The 27,694-nt window shown below is 59.4% G+C and overlaps 1 protein-coding gene across 1 annotated transcript in view; it reads left to right on the forward strand.

The window, feature by feature from the left end:
* The window catches only part of NUP210 (nucleoporin 210), a 94,569-nt gene that overhangs the window by 23,348 nt on the left and 43,527 nt on the right, over positions 1-27,694 (forward strand). The window contains exons 3-13 of the mRNA XM_079122224.1: positions 2,758-2,889; positions 9,457-9,553; positions 12,008-12,158; positions 14,141-14,273; positions 19,659-19,817; positions 20,335-20,403; positions 21,949-22,055; positions 22,928-23,068; positions 23,814-23,951; positions 24,869-25,024; positions 26,056-26,254. Of these exons, the coding sequence (XP_078978350.1) occupies positions 2,758-2,889; positions 9,457-9,553; positions 12,008-12,158; positions 14,141-14,273; positions 19,659-19,817; positions 20,335-20,403; positions 21,949-22,055; positions 22,928-23,068; positions 23,814-23,951; positions 24,869-25,024; positions 26,056-26,254 (1,482 nt within the window). The remainder of the gene's footprint in view (positions 1-2,757; positions 2,890-9,456; positions 9,554-12,007; positions 12,159-14,140; positions 14,274-19,658; positions 19,818-20,334; positions 20,404-21,948; positions 22,056-22,927; positions 23,069-23,813; positions 23,952-24,868; positions 25,025-26,055; positions 26,255-27,694) is intronic.

Genomic DNA, 27,694 nt, shown 5'->3' on the forward strand with positions numbered 1-27,694 from the left:
AAAAGGGCTGGGGATGTGGCTCTGTGGTCAAGTGGTCCCTGAGGTCAGTCACCAGCCAGTACCTCTTTATATCTATTGAACCAAATTCTCAAGGGATGGGACCAGGAAATCTACATTTTAATCTGCTCCTCAGGCAATTCTGTTGCACATGGGGCTTCCTCAATTTCTAGATTGTTATTTGTTACCCCACTTATTTTGAACAGGTGTCAAGTTAAAATGAATCGAGATGTCCAGTGTAGGAAATCACTCCTTTTTTCCTTCCTGTGTGAATCAGCTCTTTGTGACTGTGACAAAATACCTGAGAAAATCAATTTCGAGGAAGAAAGGTTTATTTGGGCTGATGGTTTTGGAGGGTTCAGCCGGTGGCCTCCTGATAGGTCCCCACGTGACTTGGTGGAAGAAGCCGCTCACTTCATGAGCGCCAGGAAGGAGAGAGAGAAAGGAAAACAAGGGGCCAGGGAACACTGGCCTTCAAAGCAGGTCCCCATGACCTGCCTTTCCACAGGCCCCGCCTCCCGCAGTTTCTACCACCTCCCAAGAGTCCATCCCGTCAGGAACACACCAGTGGTCACGATTGGTCACTTCCAGAAGAGCCCCACCTCTGAACGGCACTGCCTTAGGGAACCAGGTGTTCATTACATGAGCCTTCGGGGAACATTCCAGATCCAAACTAGAATGCTTGCCCGTGTTTAATTTACCTTGTCATTTTTTGTCCCCTGGAACCCCTGGAGGATCGCTTCCAGGAGCCCCTCCAGCATCAGCCCTAGTTTAGATTTTATTTAGATACAGGGTCTCACTGAGGTGCTTAGTGAGGTCTCAGCAAGGTGCTGAGTTGCTGAGGCTGGCCTCCACCTTGGCGACCCTCCTGCCTCAGCCTCCAGAGCCACTGGGATGACAGGCGTGCGCCACCACGCCCCACTCTCTGGAATACTTTGAAAACATTCTAGATGCACTTATAATACCTCATATAAAGTCAATGCCGTGTGACTAGCTCCCATACTGTCTCATTAAAGGAGTAATGAGAAGAACACAGTTCGTACATATTCAGTACAGATGCTGTTCTTTTCCCTGAATATTTTTAGTCCGAAGTTGGTTGAATCTGTGGATATAGGACCCGTGGATCCAGAAGGCCTGTTGTATTTAGAAAACAGTACAATTTTCTATCACGCATTCCTCCACCTACCCAGACATGCCATTGTCCATTTTACTGTGAAATAATTATTATTAACTTTTCCACGGTGCCAGGATTTGAACCCGTGGCCTCACACATGCTGAGAAAGGACTCTGCTACCAAGAATTGTTTTTAAGGCTGAATAATATTCTGAACAGGAAGTTGTTCTATGACTATTCCCTTATCCCGGGCATTTAGAGTGTTATCAGCTGTGTGTTTCTGTGTCACTTATAAAAATGTACATTTTTATACAGAGGACAATTTGGGATTCTTTTAGGTTGTTTCCTCTCTAGAATAGATTTGCATATATAATATATATATATTTTTTTTCTTTTTTTTGAGATGGGGTCTCAGTGTGCTGCCTGGCTGGCCTCTTACCTCAGCTTTCCTAGTAGCTAGGGTGACAGGTCACACCTCTGAGCCCGGACATGAGTACTTTTAAGGCTTTTGATGCATGGGGACATATTGTATGCACACACGGACAGTGCACAAGTATTTTCACGTGCACCTGGAGATGATCAGAATAATTTGGCCTTATCTGCTGTGGTCCTTTCTCTCGAGAACTTTCTAGGTAATGCCATTTATGTGTCTGATTTATGTGTATTCTTTTTCTTTTGATTTTGTGGTGCTGAGGATCGAACCCGGGGCCTCAAGCATTTAAAGGTCACATAGAGCCGGGCGCGGGGGCCCACCCCTGTCATTCCTGTGGCTAGGGAGGCTGAGGCAGGAGGCTGGCAGGATGTGCGCTCTGGTGAGGCCCAATCTCAAAATAAATCAATCAGCAGGGCTGGGGATGGAGCTCAGTGGGAGGGGGACACTGGGTTCTCTCTCCGGCGCTACCAGAAAGCTAAACAGACAGAACCAAAACAGGACAGAAACCTCTTTCAAGTTCCCACTATGCCCTGTGTGGACAGTTCCTTAACCAGTCTCTTTTTATTTTTTAAAGATTTTTATTTTTGTTTATTTCTTTTTTGCGGTGCTGGGAATTGAACCCAGGGCCTTTGCTTCTGAGGCCAACACTCTACCAACTGAGCTACACCCCAGCCCTATTCTCAGTCTGCAGTGTGGGGACAGGACTTCAAAACTGAACCAGCCTCTTTGGCCCGCTAACTCCTGACACCTCAGTGCGCATCATTTAACTTCACCCTTTTACGCTGAACAAATCCACGTTTTCCCTTTGAGTTTTGGGTTGGCACCGTGCTTGGATCGGCCACAGGAGCTCGAGGCGGCTGATAAAAACACCTGCAGAGGGGCTGGGATCGTGGCTGAGTGGTGGAGCGCTTCCCTGGCATGTGGGAGGCCCTGGGTTCGATTCTCAGCACCATGTAGAAATAAATAAATTAAATCAAGGTCCACCCACAAGTAAAAATAAAAATGAAAACAACAACAACAAAAAGCCGCCCACGGAGATCTTCCTCCCCGAGAGCCCACGTGCATTCACGAGGCCCCTGACCAGGCTGCTCCTCTTCTTCTGGGGGCAAATGGGCTCCCCGACCCTGCTGCCCTAGTCTCCGTGAGAGGCCACCCTGGAGGTGGGCGGGTGGGCCGCTGTCCTCATGCTGACCTACCCTCCACTGTCCCTCCAGCCACGGGCCAGGTGCTGCGCTGTGACGCCATCGTGGACCTGATCCACGGGATCCAGATCGTCTCCACCACCCGCGAGCTCTACCTCGAAGACTCCCCGCTGGAGCTGAAGATCCAGGCTCTGGACTCAGAAGGTGAGCGTGTCCCCGCCTGCCACTGCGGCCTCCCTCACCGTGTCCTCCTTCCTCTGGCCCTGGCGCTCTAGCCAGGAGTGAAACGTTGGTGACAGGGAGAGGCCAAGAGGTAGAGGCCTCCCTCGCGGGTCCCAGGCCGAGGTGGCTTCGAGCTCTGGCCACCCCTGAGCTCGGGCCGGCAGCCAGGCCTGTGTGCCCAGGGACTTAGCTGGCCCTGGAGGCGGATCAGCGCCTGTGATTCATGACAGTCCCAGGAAGTGGCCAATGCCCTGTGGACCATGGGAGCTGTTTCCCCTGCCCGCTGCAAGATTGGTTTTGACTTCCTGGTTCAGACTTCCAAGGGCACGTGCAGACAGGGGTTCACCTCCGGGCTCCCTGCCCACACGTGCCCTTCCCTTCTTTCTTCTTAGGAGGGCACCTGGGGCACTGGACCCCTGAGCCACGTGCCTGGCCCTATTTAGTGTTTTATTTAGAAACAGGGTCACGCTGAGTGACTTAGGGCCGGCTTTGAACGCATGCTTTTGGCCCCAAGTTGGCCAGTGTTTTCTGCCCGGGCCGGGATGGTAAATGGGACCCTGCTTTGCCCACCGTGAGGTCTCTGTTGGGTCAGTTGGGTGGTCCGCACCCGTGGTTCCATAGCTTGAGAGAGTGGGTGTGGTCCTGTGCTAATAAAACTTTATTTATAAAAGCAGGCAGGGGGCCGAATTTGACTCAGGGTCATGGAGAACTGCAGTCCCTGCTCTTGACCTTCCTGTTCCGTTCTCCATCTTTATTCACTTAAGCAATCACTCTTACTGGGAGTGAGACCCCAAAGTCCACCCCCTGGAGTGTATAATTCTGTGGTTCTCTATTCACAAAGTTGTGTGACCGTCACTGACTTTTGTACTTCTAAACCCAACACCTGTGAGCACTTACTTCCTGTTATCCCTCTCTCCAGCTTTGGCAGCCAACAATCTACTTTCTGTCTCTTTGCATCTTGCTGTTCTGCAATTTTTTTGGGGGGTGGTAGGGGGTATTGGGGTTTGAACTTAGGGGCACTCAACCACTGAGCCACATCCCCAGCCCTATTTTCTATTTTATTTAGACACAGGGTCTGGCTGAGTTGCTGAGGGCTTCTCTGAGTTGCTGAGGCTGGCCTCCAACTTGTGATCCTCCCGCCTCAGCCTCCCAAGCCCCTGGAATGACAGCCGTGTGCCCAGCTGGAAAGCTTCTTCAGCTGAATGTTGTTATGTGGGTGTTCATGTGCGCCAGGCTCCGTGCTAGGCCCTTTCCAAATGATAGGCCCTTTCCACAAGGAAGGGGTCGACAAGGAAGCCAAGGTCCAGAGAGCGGAGCTGGTGGCTGAGCAGGGGCTGGGTCTTGGAGTGCCTGACGGGTGTTGCCTGAGGTTTTCCTGCTGGGCCTCACTTCCTGTTGCCAGCTACTGGGTTTTCCCTGGCCCCTGGGGCCTCTCCTCCTCTGGTCACCATCTGCTTGCTGCGGTTTGAATACCCGCTGAAACTCAGGTGGGGATGCAGTCCCCTGAGAGAGTGCTGAGAGACGGTGGGACCTTTAAGAGGTGACACGGTCAGTAAGAGGGAGTCATGGACCTATCGCTGTACTGGATCAATCGTCCTGGAACCGAAGCCGTGCCCGGCCTTGTCTCTTCCGCACACCTGCACGGTCCCTTTGCCCTCCCCTCCCCCGCCACGTTCCTGGGCTGTTGGGTACAAGGCTCCTGCCAGACCGGGAGCCGCAGAGCTGTGAGCTCAATAATCCTGTTCCCACGTGACTCCCCCAGGGCATTTGTCAGCTTGTCATTACTGTGACAAAATGCCTGAGGTAATCAACTTACAAGGAGGAGGGCTTATTTTGGCTCACGGGTTCAGAGGTTCCATCCCTGATGGCTCTGCTCAGCCCAGGGCATGCCCCCAGTGACCCATCTCCTGTCCTCCACGGTTCTACCACCTTCCAATAGTGCCACAGGCTTGAGATTCGTTGCCTTTTGGGGATATTCAAGATCTCAACCAATTTTTTTTTTTTTTTTTGGTACCAGAGATTGAACCCAGGGGTGCTTAACCACTGAGCCACCTCCCCAGCCCTTTTTCTATTTTATTTAGAGACAGGGTCTCGCTGAGTTGCTCAGGGCCTCACTATGTTCCAGAGGCTGGCCTCCAACTCGCAATCCTCCTGCCTCAGTCTCCCGAGCTGCTGGGATGACAGCGTGTGCCACCGTGCTCAGCTGAAGAGCTAAACTATTAACGGCCACTAAGACACCTCCCTTTTTGACTGAGGCCTTTTGCAAAGTGCCTGCCTCAGTTCAGTGTTTCCGTGGTTATTTCCCAGGCCCCGTGTGCCTTGTGCATCGGTCAATGAGGCAGACTCAGCGTCACCAAAGATGCCCCCCTCCCCGTTTTTCCTTACGCCACTTGCCCTGGACAGGGGGCCTGCCCTCCCTGGGTCCTCTGGGCCTTCCCTCCTCCAGCGCGCTCTCCCAGACTGTCTGTGGTGGACTGGGGCCTCCCTCCTGCCTTCCCTCACCTGGTCAGTGGCCCAGGCCTCAGGACCCGGGGCACTTCTATTTGTCGTGGCAGGTTGAGCCCTTGGCAGGTAGAACCGGGGCTACTTCATTCTTTTGGATGCTTCTGTGTTGGACCCTGGACTTTGGGCCCAGGCAGTAGCTGATGAGTGTTTGTCCATGCAGATTGCTTCATGTGTTTCTGTGACCCTCCTGCCATCAGGACAGGAGGTGTGTCCTCTGGAGACCTCCCCTGGGTCTTGTGGTGGGTATCAGCACTTGACTGCTGTGTCAAAGTCCAGGTTCCCATTGCACACAGTAGGTGCCCACGGCTACTTTTTGCCTGGACAAAGCAAAAGTTTGGGCAGAGGTTTCTGGAAACTTCTCCCTCCCATCTCAGCAGTCTGGGGGTCCCCATGAGTCCAGCACACTGTGGTGTCTCGTTGCGTTTTGTCAACCCTCAGTCGCCCGCCCCTGGCTGAGCCTGGGAAGCGGCCCCCACTGGGTCCAGCGCTCGGCTGCGCGGCCTTGGCCTTCTCAGGGACTCTCTCTTGGAACCTGTGCTTTGTCGGTGGTGACTGGTGGCTCAGCGGACCCTGCGCTGGGATGTGGGGCTCAGTACGTCCCAGTCCTGCTTCTGTGCCGCTTCCGCTCCTCCCGGGGACACTTCCTGGCCCCGTGCCCTTGGGCCTGGCTTCCTGAGTCCTCCTTCCTCTTAACGGCTTCCGTCCTTTGTCCCTGGGGGCAGGTCGGGAGCACAGGCCCCGGGGGCTGGGATGGGGCACGGTTTGAGGCCGTCCCTGGCACTTGGGCTGCTCTGGGGCTGCATCTCCACCCAGTGAGCCGCTGGCCTCGCGCACCTGGTCCAGGGTCCTCGCGTACCTGGTGCGCGTCTGGCGCACAGGGTAAAAGGCGCGTGAGGGTCTCCACCTGCAGCTGGAGGCGGGAGGAGGGAGGCCGTCTTCACCCCCAGAGCCCAACCCCACTGGGATGGTGCGGCCACAGCAGCAGGGGACCCCGTGGCCAGCACTGGACGGGCCTCCGCAGCAGCTCCTCTCTGTACTCACCCCAGCCTGGCCCGTGCCCTGGGTGCACGCTCCCCGGCTGCCTTCCTGCCTCTCTGCCTCTGGCCTCCGCGCCTCCTCCTCGCCGTCTGACTCGGCACCTTCTGGCACTTTCTCCCGTCTTTTGAAGGAGCACCCTGCCCCTCCTCTTCATCCTCTGCAGGTCACCCAGGCCCTCCTGCACGTGCACCTGCAGAACTTCCGGAAGCTGGGGACCCGCGCCCTCCTCTTCCACCCTGACAGGCGGGCCTCCTGGGGAGCCAGGGGCGGAGCAAAGACGCCTAAGACAGAGCCACACTGAGGCGCTGGGGACCGGCCAGCTGCCCTGCCATGAGCGAGCGCCTTCTGCGGGGCCTCCCTGTCACCCTCTGCTGGTCGGTGACAGGGCTGAACAGGGCCAGGTGCCGCACTGGGGCTGCTTTCTTGGTGTGTTCCTCTTGGTGACCTTATTCCCCCCACGATTTTGTGTTCTTCCTAGCTGTCCATGACAGCAGCGTGCACTCTGACCTGTCACACACACGTGGAGCGTGACTCCCCATCCTTGTGGTGGGACAGGATGATGTGGAGTTTCCCTGGTTGTGTGTCCATGTGTGAACAGGAAAGTTCTGGCCCCTTCATTCCACTGTCTTTCCCGTGCCCATCCCCCGCCCTGCCCCTCATCCCCTTTGTCTCATCCACTGAACTTCTGTTCTCCTCTTATTGTGAATTAGCATCCACATATCAGAGAACATCTGGCCTTTGGTTCTTTGGCACTGACTTATTTCACTTAGCATGAGAGTCTCCAGCTCCATCCATTTACCAGCAAATGCCATCATTTCATTCTTCTTTAGGGCTGAGTAATATTCCAGTGTTTATATGTACCACAGTTTCTTTACCCATTCCTCTGCTGACGAGCACCCAGCTTAGCTATTGTGAATTGAGCTACTATAAACATGGATGTGGCTGTGTCTCTGTAGTATGCTGATTTTAAGTCCTTTGGGTATAAACCGAGGCGTGGGATAGCTGGGTCAAATGGTGGGTCCATTCCAAGTTTTCTGAGGAATCTCCATCCTACTTTCCAGAGTGGCTGCACCAATTTGCATTCCTGCCAGCAAAGTATGAGTGGACCTTTTTCCCCACGTCCTCGCCAACACTTATTATTACTTGTATTCTTGATGATCGCCATTCTGAGTGGAGTGAGATGGAATCTCAGTGTGGTTTTGATTTGCATTTCTCTAATTGCTGGAGATGTGGAACTTTTTTTCACATATTTGTTGACTGACCCTATTTCTTCTGCAAAGTGCCTCTTCAGTTCCTTTGCCCAATTAACTGGTTGGGTTATTAATATCATTTTTTTGGGTGTGTTTTGGATTCTTCATATAGCCGGGAGCTTAAGGCTGTGTGTGACACGTAGGTGACAAAGATGTTCTCTCATTCTTCACATCTCCCTGCACACCCAAGAACTCCTTCAGGAGTGTTTCGTTTCTGTTCTACGGAGGATACCAGGGTGCCAGAGGATGGGCTGGGTGGTGACCCCCCGGAGCAGGTGTTCAGGACACTCTTGAGGGGCGTGAATGGACGGCACACCTGTTTAGTCCCCCAAGGAGACTTCTGGGGGCCTAGAAGGAGCAGACTTTCTCTCGGGCTCTGGTGGAGTTGCTGGTGATCATCTCACCACCTAACGGGGTCATGGGGGAATCCATCCTGGTTTTCTTGCGTCTCCTGAAAGTCAGCTTGCGGGGCTCTGTCACGGGAGGTGGGAGAGTGGCCAGCTATGTTGTGGCATCCCGTTTCAGCTGACCCTGGGAATCGGGCTTCCCTGGCCAGAGCTGTCCGTCAGAGGACAGGGCTCTGTTGGAAGGTGGGGGGGGGCTCGTCCAGGAAGGTTCTGGGCCCCCACGCCCTAGGGTTGGCAAGAGGACTCCCGCGTTTCTTGCGGCCAGCGCCCTTCCATGGCATGGACCTGGTGACTCCCGGGCGTCCGAGCCTCTGGATCTTAGGAAGCACGTTGCTCGGGTCCACATGCTTTCCTGGCGGGGAGGTATGGGCTGCACATTTTCCCCGTGTTTTTTCTTGGGCCTCTAAGAAAATAAAATCCCCCTCGCCCACATGGGTCGGAAATGAGGTTGTCCTCCTCCGTCCGTCGCCCCCAGGGACGGAAGGTCAGCTGAGGGCCTCCCTTCCTGAGTGAGGCCGAGAAGGGATGGCAGAGGCAGCATTTTCTGGAATTTTCCCTCAACATAGTTTGATCTGGCCTCTGAGATCTTGGGGCGGGGAAGGTGGGACCCCGCCTTTTACTCTGTAGAGAGAGCCCGTCTGGGTCCCCAGAGGCGTCTCCTTGGGGGCCCACGGGGAAGGGATGGGGAGCGTGGAGCGGGTGTGGGGCGTTGTGGGGCGGTGGGGACTGTGGCAGCCGAGGGCGGGGCGTCTGGGGAGGCGGAGCCAGACCCTGGTCTGCGGAGGGGACGGGCCAGCAGCCTGGTCTTCTGGTTTCTCTAGAGGACCTGGGAGATGGGTGTGTATGTGGCCTTGTTTGGCTCAGGAGAGGCCGGGAGCCAGAGGGCACGCCGGGCCTGGCACCCAGGAGCGTCAAGTGGCGAGGCAGGAAGGCAGACACTCTGGTCCCTTGCCGCCACATCCTCACCTTGCTTCCTGCCCTGGGAAGGGGGTGTGCACCCCAGGAGGTGGTGGGGAGGAAGGAGCGACAGGTCCCAGCACCGTCCCCGATCCGGCACGCGCTTGCTGGCCCAGGTGACAGTGTCCTGCGCTGTACAGAGCAGGGGCCAGCAGTCGGCAGAGGCTCCCCAGGAGGAACGCAGGCCTCGCCCGGGTGGGCTCTGGGCTCAGGTCCTGCCTCGGCCCGTCCTGGTCACCTGTCGGTGAGCATGTGACGTCCCTGCGCCTGCCTTTCAGGGGTTGGTGCCCAGCAGGGTCATGCACGTAAGCGACCCTCCTGCGTCCCCTCCCCTCGGCCCTGGGGCACTGACGGGTGCCTCTCTGTCCCCTCCCCACCCTGTGGCCTTGCAGGGAACACCTTCAGCACCCTGGCCGGCCTGGTCTTCGACTGGACGATCGTGAAGGACACAGAGGCAGATGGGTTCTCAGACTCCCACAACGCACTGCGGTAAGAGGCGCGTGGCCGGGCCCGGACATCTTTGAGGGGACATGGCCAAGGGGACACCTGTGGGCTCCTGTGGACCTGGTCCTTCCGCAGCCGCAGCAGCAGCAGGGAGCCCAGGTGACGGTGGCGTTCCCAGACAGGCCTGGTCCCCAGCGTGCGGCCCCGGCTGCTTCTGCAGCGCTCTGTGCTGTGTTCCCTGAGGACTTGTCCGAGGGGCCTGGGACGTCCCACTGGAGACGGGAGAAGTCGGAGATGACCAGGGGACATGTGTGGGGCCCCAGTGGGGAGGAAGTTGAAGCGGAGCCGGGTGTCGGCTGCAGGAACGGCCGGCAGTGGCCCCTGCTCTGGGGGGACAGGGCTGCCTCCCCAGGGCGCAGGTCAGCAGGCCTGAGGGAGCCGGGCTCCCTGCGGATCTGGGCTCCCGTCCTCCCTCCAGTGTCCACGGGGACCGTCCATCTCTCCTTCCTCTCCGTTTTCCACCTGTGGAAACAGACTGGGAGAGGCTCGGCCTCCTGTCCGAGGCTGGAAGGAGGCAGAGCTGGAATTTGGACGCAGATCTGCGTCACCAGCCTGGGAGCCGCCGGCCGGCTGGCTTAAGCCTCAGACAGAGTGAAACGTTTGGCTCCTAAGACGTGCTGGCCGCTTTTCACCTAGGGGGTCGGGGGCTCCTCCTTCAACCGGGCTGTCCTTGGCCAGCGCCAGGACAGACCCAGGGTCTGAACTTGAGTTCCTTGCCGTCCTGCATTGCTTCACACCCCAGTAAATAGATCTGTGGGAACTCTGTCCCTTTTGGGGACTTAACTTTTTAGAATTTTCCAACGGTTTTCAGCCTCCCCCAAAGTATGGTACCAAAAGTGGTCTCAACCCAAGTCCTTTGAGAACTAGTCGCCAACCTGACGTTCCCATGGCCCATGATTTTTTTTTTTCTTGTTTTTGGTGGGTACTGGGGATTGAATCTAGGAGTGCTCGACCCCTGAGCCACATCCCCAGCCCTTTTTATATTTTATTTAGAGGCAGTGTCTCGCTGAGTTGCTCAGGGCCTCACTAAGTGGCTGAGGCTGGCCTCCAACTTTCGATCCTCCTGCCTCAGCCTCCCGAGCCCCTGGGATGACCGGCGTGCGCCACTGCACCCGACTCTCAGCACCCTGTCACTTGAGAAGATGACCACCCCATTCTGGTGTAGGAGGCCCCTCCATTTCGATTTACCTGGTGCTCCCTCGGAGCTAGACTGCAAGCTTTGTGTCTTGGGCAGGAATATCAGAAAAGACGTCCTGGGTGCCTCCCCTCTTGGTTCCAGTTAGCCCGTGACATCTTGCGGTCCCTCCGGTCACTCGGGTGAGGTGGTGCCTGCCAGGGCTCCCCGTGATGAAGTCGCCCTCTGACCCTTTTGCAGTTAGTCAGTACTTTCCAGGGGACTTAAGAGTCTGGTCTTTCATTCCCACTTTTGAGATCTGGGCTCTGGGTTGGGGACATGGTGGCGCCTGAGTCACAGTCTCCTCTGGGCTCCACTCACGACTGTGTCCAGGACAGATGTCCTGAGGCGGGCGTGGGCTGAGAGACCCTCCGGGGTCAGAGCTCTTGGCCGGGTGGTGCCCCCCACCTCCGCCTGCGTCCTGGACCAGCTTCAGGGTCTCAGGTTTCCCCAGAGTGAGGAACGTGGGCCAGAGTCGCACAAGGTCTGTGTCCAATCCTGGCCTCGTCCCTCGTGGCCTGTGACCCATCTGAGCCTCACCAGACTCCCCTTTAAGACAGAGGAACAGGTCACGGCCGTGCCCACCCAGGGCCCCGCGCAGGCGGGCGGGCGTCCGGGTGCCTCTCGGGGCTGGGTGCACACCCTGTTCAGGGGCTGCTGCCTGGCCTGTCCCCTGCCTCCGCAGCCCCCTCCCCGTCTCCAGCTTCCGGCCGCTCCGGACCCGAGCTGCAGGTTGATCAGGTCCCCGATGCTGAGGCGCGTGGGGACCCAGCGGGGCTGGGTTTCTATCCGTTCGGGGTGGGGGGTGCTCCTGGGCCGGCAGGGAGGAAATGAACTATGGTGTCGCGCAGAGCCCGTCCCGTCCCTGGGGGCGGCACGCCACAGGAGGGTCCCCGGCACCCCAGCTTCTCCTTCAGGGGATGCGAGGGCATTCGTGACTGGGGGTCTTGGTTTCTGCTGCTCAGATTCTGCGGGCCTCACCTTTCCGTTTGCACCGAGGCTGGTGGCCCCAGCCTCCATTGCCTGTGGGTTTGGGGACAGGGCTGACTCCCAGGCTTCTGCCCAGGAATCTGCCTGTTTGACAAGGACGTCGGCGAGCCCGACGTGGGGATGGCAGGGACGCAGCACCGAGCGGCACTGGGCACAGAGGGGCCACCGCTTAACTCTGTGCCTGGCACCCCCGGAGTGGTCCCGGGGGCGGAGGAGGCTGGGTCAGCTCCCGCAGCCGCGTGTCCAGCTCTGACGACGTGCCCGCTCCTTTCCAGGATCCTCACGTTCCTGGAGTCCACCTACATCCCCCCTTCCTATATCTCGGAGATGGAGAAGGCGGCCAAGCAGGGGGACACCATCCTGGTGTCCGGGATGAAGACCGGGAGCTCCAAGCTGAAGGCTCGCATCCAGGAGGCCGTCTACAGGGTGGGCACCGGGCTCGGGCCTCCGGGGGTCAGGCGACTGTTCCGCTCATGCTCAGGGACACCGGAGGGAGGGGGGCGTGGCTGTAGGGCCAGGTGACTCCGCTGTGTTTTGGTCGGTCACGGCATAGAGAAGGGTGGCTGAGGCAGCGGAGGTCCCCGTGGCCGGGGTCACGAAGCGCTCTGCTCACCAAGAAAGTCCCAGACGGCAGATCGTCAGTCACTGGCTTTTTTCTAACTGGTGTCCCCCATCCCAGTTTAGGGACACAGCCCAGCAGGTGGACTCTGATAAAACCCCCTCCCATGCTGTCTTCTCTGAGCCCAGACGGAAGCCCCGAGGCTGGTGGCTCAGGGGGCCCATGTGTGGAGGGGCTGGGGACCCTCGCCCGCCCCCCGGGCCACCGCTTCCTCCGAGCCGCACCCTGGTGCCTGGATAGCAGGAGAGGCACATGGCCAGGTCCCACCTTCAGCGGGGTGGACGGAGGCAGGGACGCAGGAACAGGCTTGGCCAGGGGTCCTCGGGTCTTCCCAGGTCCCCTGAGCGGAGGGACGTCTGCAGCCAGGATTGGTTTTTTTTCCATATATTTTTTAGTCGTCGACGGACACAGACCTTCATTTTATATAGTTATTTTCCCGCGGTGCTGGGGATCGCGCCCAGCGCCTCGCACGAGCCGGGCCAGCGCTCTAGCCCCAGCCCAGCCCCCGCCCCAGGCTTCACCTTGAACCTGACCCTGACCTCCGTCCTTCTGGAGCCTGGGGGGGGGGGGCGCTCCCCTGCCACTTTTTTGGGAAGTTTCAGGCAGAACGACATCCTCTGTGCCCCAGGCTCCCCCCAGAGGTGGGCCCGGAGTCCGGGAATCCCGAGGGTCTCGCCAGCCGCGGCTCAGCGGCCGCAGGATCCCGTGCGTTCGGCCTGGGTGGGGCCGGCCCCTCTGTGGCTCCAGGGCTGGGCTGGTCCGCTGCCGAGCTGCAGAGCCTGTCAGGGTCCTGGCTTGGGTCCTTGAACGGCCACTCCTGCCGCCTGTCACTCCTGCCGCCTGTGCTAAAGTGCACCCTCCACACGGCCGGGGCTCCTGGAAGTGACCTGAGTGGTTTTTATTTTCGTTATCATTTAACTTACTGTGTGAGGAGGGCTGTGAGCTGTCCCCTCGGGCCCAGAGGACAACCCAGAGCCAGAAACGGGCCCAGGCCCATAGGGCCGCTGATAGGCCTTCACAGACCCGCAGGGCTGACCAGCCTCAGCCCTCGGGGCCCAGAGTCCGTGGCTTGGCTGTCTATGGCCAGGACAGCCAGGCCTGTCCCACGGCCTGCAGGCAAGGGAAGACCCCGGCCCCTGGGGACTTGTCTCCCTGGGCCACTCCAGACAGGCCACTTGGGGTCTTCTCGCATCTCAAGGGTCTCATGAGTTTTCCCGAGGAGGGGCTGGGGGAGCAGGAGGGGCCGAGGTTCCTCAGAGACACGCAGCGCTCTGCCTTCCGGGTGGGCCCGGGGCCTCCCGTCCTCCCTGGACGGCTGTGGGCGAGGACTCGAGCTCCTGGTGGCCCTGGGGAGTTCCTGGCCACCGATCACTCTCAGCTCCTCTCCTTTCTGTTTAATTGCTGATTTTAAAATCGAGAGCCGGCCTGCCTCGTGGTACAGCAAGGTCCTGGGGTGTTTTTGGTGATGACCTTGGAGTGCGCTGACAGGGTCCCCCTGGGGTTTCTGGGGTCCACAGGTATGGGGTTGAGCGGGACGGCTTGTTTCTTTGCCCTTAACCTTCCCCGTTCCCCTAGGAACAGACCAGAACATTAAAGAACAAAAAAAAAAGAAGTCTCCAGACAGGTCCAGCCTGCCCAGCGTAGGCCAGGGCCTGGGTTCCCTCCCTGGCTCCACCAAAATGCGATGAAACAAAACAGAACGCCCCCCAGCTCTCTCTCCCCTGCCCACGTCTCCTCCGTGCCCATTCCCTGCCCACCTCACCTGTTCCGTCCTCTTCTTTACGCCAAGAACGTGCGTCCCGCGGAGGTCAGGCTGCTGATCCTGGAGAACATCCTCCTGAACCCAGCCTACAGCGTCTACCTGTTGGTGGGCACCTCCCTCCGCTACAAGGTGCAGAAGATCCGGCAGGGCAAGATCACAGGTGCGCGGGGGCTGGGGACGGGGATGCTTCCCTCTCTCTCTCTCTCTCTTTTTTTTTTTAATAATTTTGACAAAGTGCTCATAACCAGGTGCGCCATCTTGGCCACTGCTGAGCGCACAGCTCCACGGCACTAAGTCCCTTCACGCGGTGTGGCCGTGACCACCCCCATCTCCAGAACCGTTCCCTCTTCCCAGACGGGAACCCCGTCCCGGTGCACCGCGAGCCCCTCATCCCCTGCCTGGCCCCTGCGCCCACCATTCTGCTCCCTGGCTCTGTGGTCTGAGTGCTCCGGGGACCTCACATCCGTGGGGTCAGCCTCTCTGGCTGGCTTTCCCCGTGAGCCTCACGTTTGTCGTGTCACAATCCCTCCTTGGGGACCTCCTGTTCCGCGGCCCTGACGGACCTCCTTGGGTGGACCTGGGGGTAGTTTCCCCTTTGGCCGGGCTGAGGGACGCTGCTTCAACGTGAGGGTACAGATCCCTTCCGCCCTCAGGGGCACGAAGACCTTCCGTTGGAGCAGCTCCTACGGTGGCCTTGACCACGGGCCACCGACGGCCGAGAGGACCCGAGCAAGCCCCCGTCCCTCCTCGGGGCCGGTCCCCCTCTGGGCCCTGGAGGCCTCTGCCTGGGCTGAGAGCACCATGGATGAACGGGGAGGGAGTCATTCTAGAGACTCTCAGGGGTGACGTGGCCGGTCACCAGGAGCGCCGGTCCTCCTCGGACTCAAGATGGCTCAGGCGAGCGCAGGCCCCCGAGGCCTTGGGCAGCAGAGTGCTGCGCTCAGGTCAGGCTTTGGACGCTGCTTCCAGAAGGAGGCTTTCCGGGTGGGCTGGGCGGCTCTGCCCGTGATGTGGGGCATGGCCCAGGCGGCACCGGCATGCCTGAGCCTCTGAGCCCAGCTCGTAGACAGGGACCCGCAGACACAGCATCACTCAAAGTCCCACTCAGCTCCGAGCAGCATGCCGGGCTGGTCGTCCCTGGGTGGCAGGACTCCTGGTTCCTCAGAAGGCTGCGGAGGCCCAGGACTGGCCACCTCCTGCCTCTGGGGCCCACTCTGACAAGGGACCTGGCAGAAGAGAAGCCAGCTCGGGTTTCTTGAGCATCTACTATGTGCCGGGCAGGCAGTCCCTGCCTCCTGCAGTGTCGACGCCGAGGAGTGAGGCTGTAGAGCAGGTTGGGTAAGAGGCCCGGCTCACGTGGCCTGCTCGGAGCCTCGGGCTCACCGTGGAGTTCGGGAAGGAAAATTCTAGAAGGACGAGAGCAGGCCAGGGCCATGTTTGCTGAGACTCCAGAAGGAAAGTGGCTCAGAGGTCAGTGGTGCAGCCTCCTAAGGAAGAATGTTGCGAGGGAGCTTCTTCAAAAACTCAGAGGCGATGGACGAGTCTCCTCAGAAGGAGGGAGTCCTCCCTAACTCAAATGTGGACCAGGAATGGCTCAATGACCTGAAGGACAAGGGTCTGGAAGCCCAGGCATTGCCAACAAGGGCTCACGGTGACCAAGCACCTCCTGGGTGCCAGGCAAGGCCCTGCATGCACTAAGGCAGGTTTTGTCCAGATGCTGTTTCATCGATGGGGAAACTGAGGCACAGAAAACCAAGGGTCACCGAGCCGCAGGGCTTCTTGTCCAAACTTCTGTAGGATCTGCTGGCCTCTTACCCTCTGCTACCGATATTCTCAAGGGAAAACTAGAAAAAATGCTAAAGGTGATCCAAGGAGCCGGGCATAGTGGTGTGTGCCTGTCATCCCAGTGGCTTGGGAGGCTGAGGCAGGAGGATCACAAGTTGGAGGCCAGCCTCAATAATTGAGCAAGGTACTAAGCAACTCAGTAAAACCCTGTCTCTAAATAAAATATAAAGAGGGCTGGGGATGTGGCTCAGTGGTTGAGTGCCCCTGCGTTCAATCCCTGGTACCCCCCACAAAAGAAAGGTGATAAAAGGGGGCTCTCTAGTCCTCGCCGAGGAGAGGGTGGAGACGGGCCCCCTTGTATGGGGCTCTGGGACTCGTGACAGTGTGCCTCAGCAGGGGCGGGCAGGCAGCATGCCAGGAGGGTCGGGCTGATCTTATCCAGAGCTCACCTGAATGAGTTCAGGTGTTCACGTCCCCAAGAGCCCGCACATCCCGAGGGACCAGGGCACTTGGGGATTCGGTCCCTGACCTGCTGCCGAAGGCAAGGAGTTGGAAGCCGTAAGGAGGTACCGCAGGGCTCGAAGGAGGCGCCTTCTCATCAGCTGGGTAATGAGATGGAAAATTCCTCCAACAATAAACACACCTGCCTGATGGATTGCGATGGTTGCCTGGGCTCCGGAGCCGCTTGCAGGTGGTCGCTCTGGGCAAACAGGCCGAGCCAGCGAAGCTTCGCCAGGAGCAAGACGCACAGCGGAAGCGCCCTCGTTTCCTTTAGAGGGTTTTTTTTTTTTTTTTTAATGGAGAGATAATTCACATCACTGTCATGTTTAGTAGGTTTTCTAAAGTGAGAAGTCAGGGGAATGACGTCATTGGAGGGGACCTGGATTTCAGCAGATCCCCGTTGCGCACAGCATCCTGCGGAGGCCCAGAGAATCCTAGACGGGAAGGTGGTTCCCTGGGCTGCCATCATGCTGGCTAACTAGAACCCCAAGCTAATCCTTTGTTTTCTTTCTTTCTGGTTTCCCTCCCTTAAAAATGCAGTGCTTCTCTTTCCCTTCCCTATTGGATTTCTTTGGGTCTGTCTTCTCTGGCCGTTTCCCTACCTTCTTGGCGGGCAGGAGGGTGACAAGGGATGGAACCCAGGGCTGCTTCACCCCTGAGCCACCTCCCCAGCCCTTTTTATATTTTATTTAGAGACAGGGTCTCGCTGAGTTGCTCAGGGCCTCGCCATTGCTGAGGCTGGCTTTGAACTCTCCATCCTCCTGCCTCAGCCTCCCACAGGTCTGAGTGGTCAGTCCAGACTCCTTCCTCCTGGACGTGGTTTGTTCCCCAAAGGTCTGGAGCTTGGGTCCTTTCTGGGGCAGTGTGGGAGCGGAGGATGGGACCTTTCAGAGGCGGGACCTGGTGCTGGGAAGTCCTGAGGTCACCGAGTGCGAGCTCTTGGAAGGTCGCTCTCGCGGGACCCTTGAGTTCTGTGGAGAGGGTTGTTGGGAAGCCTGAGCCAGGGCGTGATTTTACGTTGGGTTCATCCCGAGGGGCCAAAGCCCGGTTCTGAACACTGGCAAGCATCACAGCCCAGCTTGGCCAGCTTCCCCTGATTACAGATGAGGAAACGGGCTGCGTCCACGCTGAAGGAGTCTCGGCTCAGCCGGCGACAGAATCGCTCGAAGGGCTCGTGCGGATCCAGATTCCTGGGCCCACCCCACAGGCTGATGCCACAGGTCTCCGGTGGTGCCAAGGGCTCACTAGGGACCCTCGGCTCCCAGAGTAAACTGCTGGAGTCTTATTAGAGCACACAACTAGCTCCCAAGGGCAGGAGGTAGGCAGGTGACCTCCCTTTCAGAAGTGCCATCAGAATTCCTGGGAATTCTGGAAAAAGAAAAAAAAAAAAAAGCTTTGTTTAAAATTCCTTCAGGAGCCTCGATCCTGGGTATCTCCCATGCCAGGTCCTGAGCTGGGACCCAGAGAGGAGCGGTGGGCAGGGGCGTTGCTGTGTTCCATGTCCCCTTTCCTCCATCTCACAGGAGGGACGGAGCACGGCCACAATTCTAGTGACAGTGAGGGGTGGCTGGTTAGGACAGGCTAAGGACTCGGGAGCAGGCATATAAGTGGCCAGGGTCTCGAGTGGGAATATCAGCTCTGCGCCTCACCTGCTGTGGGACTGCGTTCTGTTGCTGTAACAAAACACCTGAGACAGGGACCTTCATAAAAAGCACAGGAGTTGATTTAGGCCACGGTTCTAGAGGTCCAAGAGCTTGGCCAGCATCTATTTGGGTCAGACTTCTGTCACATGGTGGTGCAGCCCCCTTGGCTTTATCATAGTGGATGGCTTCATGGTAGGAGTGCATGTGACAGGGACAGATCACATGATGTGACAGATTCAGGAGCCAGGCTGGCTTTTTATAACAACCTCCTTTCATGGGAACTAACCATGGCAACTAACCTAACGACCTTCCATGAGGCCCCACCTCGTAAAGGTACCTGCATCTCTTCATACCACCATACTGGGGACCAGGCTTCCAGCGTGTGACTCTCTGGGGGACACGTTCAAACCGTATCCAAGCCATAGCAGACCATGAGCAAGCTCATCTTGGTTCCCTCAGCCCTCTCATCTCTAAAGCGTGACGTCAGACTGGTGCACACCTGTAACCCTGGCAGCTCGGGAGGCTGAGGCAGGAGGATTGCAAGTTGGAGGCCAACCTCAGCCACTTAGTGAGGCCCTGAGCAACTCAGCGAGAACCTGTCTCTAAATAAAAAATAAAAGGGTCTGGGCTGGGACTCAGCGGTTAAGCACCCCTGGGTTCAATCCCCGGTACCAAAAAAAAAAAAAAAATTGTTTCCTGCTCCATATCATTCCCAATCTGTTTAGTTCTGACTGTCTTCATTTCCCCCGGTCAAAGTTCAGCTTTGCCTTTCCTTTTTCTGTGGTTCTGGGGCAACCTGGGGGTTTGGGCATGTTCGTCATGTGCTCTACCTCTGAGCAACGACCCAAGTCCCCAGGGTTGCCATTTGTATCAAGAGCTTGCCTAGCACGAGTGGAGCCCTGGGTACAATCCCAAGCACCACGAGAAAAAAAAGAAGAGGGAGGGAGGGAGGGAGGGAGGGGAAGGAGGAAGGAGGAGGAGGAAGGAGGAGGAAGGAAGGAGGGAAGAGGAGGGAGGAAGGAGGGAGGAGGGAAAGAAGAGCGGAGCCGCTGCTCTCTGCCTAGGGCGAGGGAGGTGACGAGATTCAGAGACCCTCTTGCTTCCTGGGCACTGGGCCTCCGCCCCCACTCAGGGCAGGGAGCCCGCTTCCCAGAGGAGCCTGCACGTTGGTCTGGAGAGCAGGCCTCAGCTCCTGGAGCCCCGTGGGAGACCCTCACCAGAGCCCATTTCGGGAACCCCAAGAGGGTGGATGTGATCCGCGAGGCCCTCCCCCGGGCCCCCCGGTGCAGAAACAGTGTTCCCTGACTCGGGTGAAGTGGGCTCCGCCTGGCACTCCTGAGCCGTGGGAGAGCTTTAGCAGGAAGCTGCCATCGTTTAAAAAAAACAGAGGAGGGAAAACCGCAAGCATCTTAGGGACGTCACACAGAAACCAGTCGCCTCTGAAAATTCATGGTTGACAGCCTCGTCCGTCAACTGCAGAAGCCCCGAGAGTTCAGGGAGACCTCTCACACAGCGTGCGCCCTGCTGGGCGCGGAGCAGGGCTGGGGCGCGTGTTGGTGGCGGCCGCGCCCGGTCCTCACCGGCTCTCCTTCGTTTCTGGTGTGTTCTCTGCGCAGAACTCTCCATGCCTTCCGACCAGTACAAGCTGCAGCTTCAGGACTGCGTCCCGGGCCCCGGAGGAGACCCAGGGCGGCCTGTGGCCGTCCTGGCCCAGGACACATCCCGGGTCACCGCAGTGCAGCTGGGACAGAGCAGCCTGGTCCTGGACCACCGGAGTATCCTCTTCCGGGCCGGCCACGGGTGGTGCGTCTGCTGCCTGGAAGTCAATTCGTTTTTCTCCCTGAAATCCAGCCAGGCTAAAAATAGCCCTGTTTTCTCCCCAACTGTCTGAAAATCAGCAGGAACTGAAATAGCTTCACCGCTGAGCGTCATGCGCACCTCTCAGGGTGACTCACGGGAGACGTGGTGGCGGGAGCCGAGTATCATTCCTGGCCTCTAGAAGCTTCTCCGACACTTGCAGCCCCATCAGATCAGGGTGGGAGGGGGCTGTTGGTACCCCAGAGGTTTTTGAGTGACAGGTGACCCTTGGCATCCTTCCCAGAGATTCTGTTTTGCCAGGCAGAAGGTACGATAGGGCTTCTGTCCCTGGAACCGTCTGAGCCCCTGCTGGCCTGGGCCCTGGCATCTGTGGGTGTTCCCCTCTCCTCCCCGTGCCCTGTGGGGTCTGGTCCCCAGGCCACCTGAGCTGCTCTACCTGCTGGCTAGTGTTTTTCCCCTTAACGAAACCTGCAGGCATCCGTATGCAGGGCGCGTCTCGGTTACCCAACAGCACTGTCTACGTGGTCGAACCCGGATACCTGGGTGAGTGTGGGTCTTCTGGAACTGTCTGGATGTTGCTGGTCTGTCCTGTGAAGAGTTTAAGAAATGGAACAGCACTGGCCAGGGCGGAGGCCAGGGTGGAGGCGTATGTGGCTCAGGAGGCAGTGCCGGCCTAGCAGGTCCCAGGGCCTGGCTTCCATCCCCAGCACCCAAAGAAACAGAAAGCAACAGTTCTCACCTGGGCCGTTTCTGGTACCTGGGAGGCTTGGGGGCCATGAGCCCTCATCGCTGCCCTGGCCTGGGCTGCTCCCCCATCCTACCTGGTAAGTGCAGGTACGAGCCACGTCAGGCAGAGGGGGCGGTGCCCAACGTGGCTCCCGGTGTCCGTGCTGGGCTCCACCCAGACCTGTCCATTGCTCTGGCCCTATTGAGGCTGGGAATCCCGCCGTCAGCCCGGTTAGGGAGGGGGACAGTTGGCACGTGCTTTGCCAGGGAGGTGAGGGGGCATCAGGGGACGGAGAGACCTGCAGCAGTGAAGGACTGATGGGTGCAGCCCGAGCCCAGGGGCAGCAGTGACAGACAGCAGTTTGAGGCCCCTGGGGCCTGTGTGGCACCTGGAGTTGCCATGACAATGCCTTCTGGGGCCCGAGGGGGACTCCCCTGCTGAGTACTCGCAGGTAGCTCAGGGCAGAGAGCGTCCGCCCCGCGGGGTGTACTCCTCGGCCAGCGCCTGAGCCTGGGGTGTGGTTTAGACCCGAGCTGACAGGGCAGCGAGGCCTCGGGGTGGCCCTCTGTGCTTGGGAGCTTTGCTTGCTCAGAAGTGTCCCCGCGCGGCCTTCTCCCTGCACAGTCCCCGGGCAGTGGAGCTAAGGGACCTGAGACTGGGTTCTGAACTTGGTTTCCTGGGAAGGGACTGCAAAGAGGCTGGCGTCACCTTCCAAGGAGCTTGGTGGGAAGGGTGGCCAGGCAGAGGGACATAGCTGGGGGGTGGTGCAGAGGTGAGGACACAGGAGGACCTGTGGGGACACAAGTAGCTAGTGCGGCCTCTGTGTGGGGACAGTAAGACCTGAAGAACTAGGCAGGCTGGCCCTGGGTGGTTGTCAGTGCCAGATCCCAGGTGAGACCTGCCCCGGCCCCAGAGCCTACATCTGGGTGGCCTCAGGTTCCACCTGCTGTGGCTTCTGAGACCAGCCTTGCCATAGCCTCAGCTAGACCTGTGTTAGCCCAGGCTAGACCCGCGGCCGTCACATGCTAGACTTGACGCGGCCTTGAGCCTGCAGCTGCGGTGGCCTCTGGCTGTGGGGCCGGTGCCCAGCCTGGCACAGCTGAGCTCCTGATCCAGGTTTCAGGAGCCCTGAGCTGCCAGCTGGGCGTGTTCAGTGCCAGCCCAGGAATCAGGCCAGCACAGGCCCCGCCCCCTTGGCCTTCTCGGGGCTGACAGCCAGGTAAACCCGCCAGGTGAATCGTGGCAGGGTCCCCCGATGGGTGGACAGCGGACCCTACTGCTATAAGTGCTCGCTGTCCTTTCCTCGACCCTGCTGCTCTGGTCACCTGAGTGGTCAGGTTCCTCCACTTGCCTGTTCCTAGGGTTCACAGTCCACCCTGGTGACAGGTGGGTACTGGAGACTGGCCGCCTGTATGACATTACCATTGAAGTGATGGACAAGTCCAGCAACAAGGTCTACCTGTCTGACGTGAGTGCCCCCTGGGGTTCTGGCTGGGTGACGAAGCAGGGGCCCACAGAGCAGCCCCAGAGCTGCCCGGGTCCCCACCTGGGCAGACTTAGCAGGGAGCTTCTGCCTGCTTGTGGTGTCCTAGGTTTGTGGGGACACCGGCCTGGGGCTGTGAGCCCTGGGGACTGCGCAGCCTCCGTGGAGGGCTGGAGAGGAGGAGGCCACATTGTCAGGGGCCTCTGCTTCTCCTCTGCCCCATCTGCGTTGGCCAAGGCTGAGAGTTCCATCTCCCCTCTCTGCAGGCAATGGGGGGCATTTCCTGTCTGCTCCCTCCTGAGCCCCGGGGATACCCATAACCTCCCTCCCAGAGGCCCACCTCTGCTTGCTGCCCCTAGAAAGGCTTGTCAGCTGTGAGGCCATTCTTGTGTCCCTTGTGAAAACTTCCTGGGGCTGTCCATCAGAGCATCCGGGACCTTCTGGGTGGCGACGGTCTCTGAGAAAGACGCCCGGTGCCCCTCTGCTTCTGGGCTGTCCTTCTCCTTAACGTGTTTGAAGTCGACTCTCAGGGATTTGATGTCCTTTGCTGTAGCTGGTGGTTCCTAGTTGAGACCCCGGGAATGCTCAGGGCAGGTTTAGAGCTGGCCCCGAGTACCACATGGAAGGTCACCACACGGGGACATGCAGAGGGGGCGACGGGGAGGGCCCATGCTGAGCGGTCAGAGCCGCAGGCCAGGGCTTCCGTGGTGTTTGGAGGCCACTGAGCCCCGCTGGGCCCCCAGAGGGCCCCTTACCCTGGCCCGGCTGCCCTTTTGAGGTCCTCCAGCTTGTTGCTGGAGCCTCGCTCCCTCGAGTCCCCCACCCCAACGCCTCTCGCCCTTCCCTTTGCCTTCCAGAACCTCCGCATTGAAGCCGGGTTTCCGCCTGAGTTTTTCGAGGTTCTCTCGTCTTCCCAGAACGGGTCTTACCACCGCGTCAGGCCAACACAGCGGGGCCAGACCACCATCAACGCGTCCCTCACCTCTGTGGTGGACCAGGCGAGTGGGTGCCCACCCCCGCTTCCCAGGCCCACTGCCCTGGACCTGCGCAGCTCGCCTCGGAGGGCACAGATGTCCCCCGGAGTCTCGGCCCTGCCAGCCGGGCTGCTCTCCTGGGGCCTGGGGAGGCACAGCCTCAGACGTCCTGTTCCCACACACAGGACAGGCGTCCCCCCTCCTCCATGGCCCTGCTCCTGTAAGGGGGGCCCTGCACCTTGAGTACTGAGAGTGGGGACTCAGATTTGGGGAACGGCGTTGGCCCGGGAGCCCAGCTGTGCCCTGACCAGCCCCCTTCCTCCATGTTGGGCCCCTCGGCTCCTACACAGCCCCCCACTTTCTTGCATTTGCTGTAGGGAGGAGCACTATGGTTTTGATCGGCACCTCAGCACAGGGTGGCCCCTTTTCTCCCCTGTACAACTCCAACCCCGCCAGGCGCATCAGCTCCCAGCAGAAAGGAGCGGGTCTGGGCTCCAGGCCTGGTGCCTGGTGTCCCCTCTGTAAAGTGGGGCAGCTGCATCCGTCCTGAGGATTCAGGGAGGCAGCCTGGGCGGCGTTGCGGCCTGGCACAGAGCGCTGGGGGCCGGGCCCAGGGAACCAGGGAGGCCGCAGCCGGCTGACTGGCAGCTCCTCTGTGCTCCCGTGGGCACCACGTCTGCTCTGAGGCCCGATCCCCCCTCACCCTGTCTGGGAAGACCGCTGGGGACCTCGTTCGTAGTTACCTGCCGTGCTTTTACCCACCCCGCAGGACGGAGGGGTCCATCTGCTCCCAGTGCCCGTGTGGAACCAGCAGGAGGTGGACATTCACACCCCCATCACTCTCCATCCCAGCATCTTGACGTTTCCATGGCAACCGAAGACAGGCGTCTATCAGTACACCATAAAGGTACCTGAGACTCCGACCCTGGTGCCTTTCTTGGGTGCCTCTGCCGTCCGTTCTGCGACCTTTAGGGCCCCTTTCTAGGGTGCCAGACGACTGCAGGCTCCGAGGGGCGGTGATTTCCGACGGGTCTGCTGACCCAGTGTGTGTCCACGTGCTGGGGAGCAGGGGGCATGGCTGTGGGTGTGGGCGGGGAGCAGGGGGCGTGGCTGTGTGAAAGAGTGGGCGGGGAGTAGGGGGCGTGGCTGTGTGAAGGAGTGGGCGGGGAGCAGGGGCGTGGCTGTGTGAGGGTGTGGGCGGGGAGCAGGGGCGTGGCTGTGGGCGGGGAGCAGGGGGCATGGCTGTGGGTGTGGGCAGGGAGTAGGGGGCGTGGCTGTGGGTGGGGAGTAGGGGGCGTAGCTTTGTGAAGGAGTGGGCAGGGAGCAGGGGGCATGACTGTGTGAGGGTGTGGGCGGGGAGCAGGGGGCGTGGGCGGGGAGCAGGGGGCGTGGCTGTGAGGATATGGGCGGGGAGTAGGGGGCGTGGCTGTGGGTGTGGGAAGGGAGTAGGGGGCGTGGCTGTGGGTGGGGAGTAGGGGGCGTAGCTGTGTGAAGGAGTGGGCAGGGAGCAGGGGCGTGGCTGTGTGAGGGTGTGGGCGGGACCGGCGAGGTGTGGACCTGCCTGGGACGGTGTGGGTGGGTGTGTGTGGACGTGGGTGTGCATGCACCAGGGTGTGAGGGCTAGCGTGTGTGTTGGTGTGATTGTGAGCGGCGTGTAGGTGAGCGAGTGCCTGGTGTGTGAGGAGTTAGGTGGGTGGGCAGCTGAGCGTGAGGGGTCAGTGTGTGTGATTGTGAGCGTGAGCACGCGTGTCCCGGACCCCGGCACCGCCCCCCGCGGGGACCGGGCCAGTGTCTGGCTTACTCCCTGGCGGTCTTCCTCCCCAGGCCCACGGGGGCAGCGGGAACTTCAGCTGGTCCTCCTCTAGCTACATGGTCGCCACGGTGACCGTCAAGGGAGTGATGACCACGGGCAGCAACACGGGACTCAGCGTGATCCAGGCTCACGATGTCCAGAACCCTCTGCACTTCGGGGAGATGAAGGTGAGACCTTAGCAACCCATGCCCGGTGCCGGTGGCCCGAGAGGCCGTGCAGGTTCAGCCCAGCCCTGCGGGAGGTCACAATCCCCACGCCCCAGGCCTGAGAGTCACGGATGGGAAGGGTCAAGTGCCCCAGAGCTGGGGTTTCCAGAGGGGAGGTCAGAGCCCACCAAGGACCTGAGGCAGTCAGCCAGTTTTGAAAGGTCCGTGTACCCAAAAGATCTCCTCTCCATCCGAGAGGGCCACTGTGCTCTGGATAGTCCGTTCACGGGCGGGTCTCCTCTGCCCTCACCCCTGCTCAGGCGCAGAGTCAGGTGCGCACCGCTCAGTCCCACGCCGGCTTTTCGCCCTGTGTTAGGCGGGATTTTCTCACTTAGCTGCCGTGGCGGGTGGGCAGTCCCTCTTCATCCGTGGCCTCTGACCCCAAGCCCCACCTGATCCCTGCTCTGATCTCCCCCGGTGTGACCTCATTTAGGGCAGAAACCGAAGCCCCGTAGGGGGTCATCCTGCCACCGCCTTCTCTGACATTAGTGGGACGGGGTGGAAGGTCCTTCATCCTCTTGATGGAGATCCACTCACCCCTGATGAAGTGGATCGCTTCTGTGTGGACACGCTGAACAGCGGCCCCTTAGAGGCAGCGCATTGCCCAGTCTGCGTATTGACCATGACCGCCTTCCCGGGGCCGCTTCCTCCTCTCTGCGGTACTCGGCCACCGTTCACCCCTTGCTCAGCCCAAAGCCCAGGATAGTCCTCAGGGGGCAGCGTGTGTCGCAGCAGAGCCGGGCTCCTGGGCCAGCCAGCAGGGCCCCCTGGCCTCCTTTGACCTGGTCATCTCCCCGCCTCGGGGAATGTTCCTTGGCCTAGCAGTTCCGATGTGGCCCTCAGGCCTGTTCTCCCGGGTGCCCTCTCAGAGAGGCCTTCCCCTCCATCCCTGTCCTTGAGTCCTGTGTGTCCAGCCTCCTCGCCTGGCTCCTGTATCCTCAGGGCTCCACCGCAGCGTGTCCTAGTAGCTGGCCGCCCTCCCCCTCCCCCAGGTGTACGTGATCGAGCCCAGCAGCATGGAGTTCGCCCCGTGCCGGGTGGAGGCGCGAGTGGGCCAGACCCTGGAGCTGCCCCTGAGGATCAACGGCCTCATGCCTGGTGGGGACAGCAAGGCGGTCACCCTGAGCGACTGCTCGCACTTCGACTTGGCGGTGGAGGTGGAGAACCAGGGCGTGTTCCAGCCCCTTCCAGGTAGACCAGCATGGCGGGGTGGGGCCCAGAGCACCTGGCTCCCGGGTGGGCTGCCCAGATTTCTCAGGACCTGAGGCCGCAGAGTGGGCAGCGCACAGGGCTCACCCTCAGCTGCTGGCTGGTCTGTCTTGCCTGCCGAGTGACCTTCGGCAAGTCGCCTGCCCCTCCGTGCCCCCGATGCCACATCTGTAAGATGAGCGTGCTCTGAGGGGCGACCCGGCAGGGGGATCTCCAGGGTCGCCGTGGGGTGGCCATTCAGGCCGGAGGAGACGGCACTGCACAGACAGAGGCCTCTGGCTGCAGGCGATGAGCTGCCCCCTGCCCTCACCCCAGGCATGGGGCAGGGTCCCAGGGAACAGGGTAGCTGGCTTGCAGCTCTGGGTCTGAGCCGCCGCTTCTGCTTTCTGGCCCAGTGCTGTTGGGCATGTCACCCAGTGTCCCGAGGCGTGACTTCTTGTGACTTGTTGTGGCTCCTGACTGTTGGGAAGAGTCCAAGTGGATATCCATCTGCAAAGTGCCAGTTATTTTTAGAGGAATTTGAGTTGGAAGACAGAAGCCCCGTGGGTCAAAATTTCCCTCAGAAAGTACCTTCAGTCTCCCCCCGTGTGCAGCGTGTGGGCCTTTGTGTGGACTCGTGCGGAGAACTCAGTTTGTTTAAAAGATACGTGTCTTAGAAACCTGGACTGCTAGTCAGTGCGTGGAAATGTTGATGGAATTCTGTGGGACTCCATAGCTCGGTCCCTGTTTCCTGCCCTAACAGACTGTCTTAAGCTGGGTGAGTTTTGTTGATAGTAGAAATTGATTTCAGTCACTCCACCCAGGATCTCATTTCTTCAGAAGTTCTTTTAACCACACAGTGCTACACACCTGTCATCCCAGCGACTTTTGAGGCTGAGGCAGGAGGATCGCAAGTTGGAGGCCAGCCTCAGCCACTGAGCGAGGCCCTGAGCCACTCAGCGAGACCCTGTCTCTAAATAAAATATAAAAAGGGCTGGGGATGTGGCTTAGGGGTTAAGCACCCCTGGTACCAAAAGAAAGCAGCGCTTGTAACCACCGTTGCTGTTGGGATGACCTTCACAGGTCTCTGAAGTCACAGCAGCCTGAACTTCCTGCCTGCTTCCCTCTTGAGCTGTTTGAGTCCATAGCTGGCTCATCCCCCACCATGACCATGATATCAGGATCCATGGAACTCAGGGTCTTCTGGTTGACCGCTTAAGACGCAGGGAGACAGGTGAAATGGACTGTGGTACCAACTTCAAAACATACGGGAGGGACGTTATTCTCGACTGGTCCCCTTGCCCTGCAGCAGATCTCTAAGCTGTCTCCTGTCCTTGACACTGTTCCCTTTGACCAGCAGCTCCCCCTCCCTCCCTCTTCCCTCTCCATGCCTTGTCCCTGATCACCACTGTCCTGCTGTCCATTTCTGCAAGTTCACCTCTG

The sequence above is a fragment of the Sciurus vulgaris genome, assembly GCF_902686455.1.
Source record: "Sciurus vulgaris genome assembly, chromosome: 19".
Classification (NCBI taxonomy): Eukaryota; Metazoa; Chordata; class Mammalia; order Rodentia; family Sciuridae; genus Sciurus; species Sciurus vulgaris.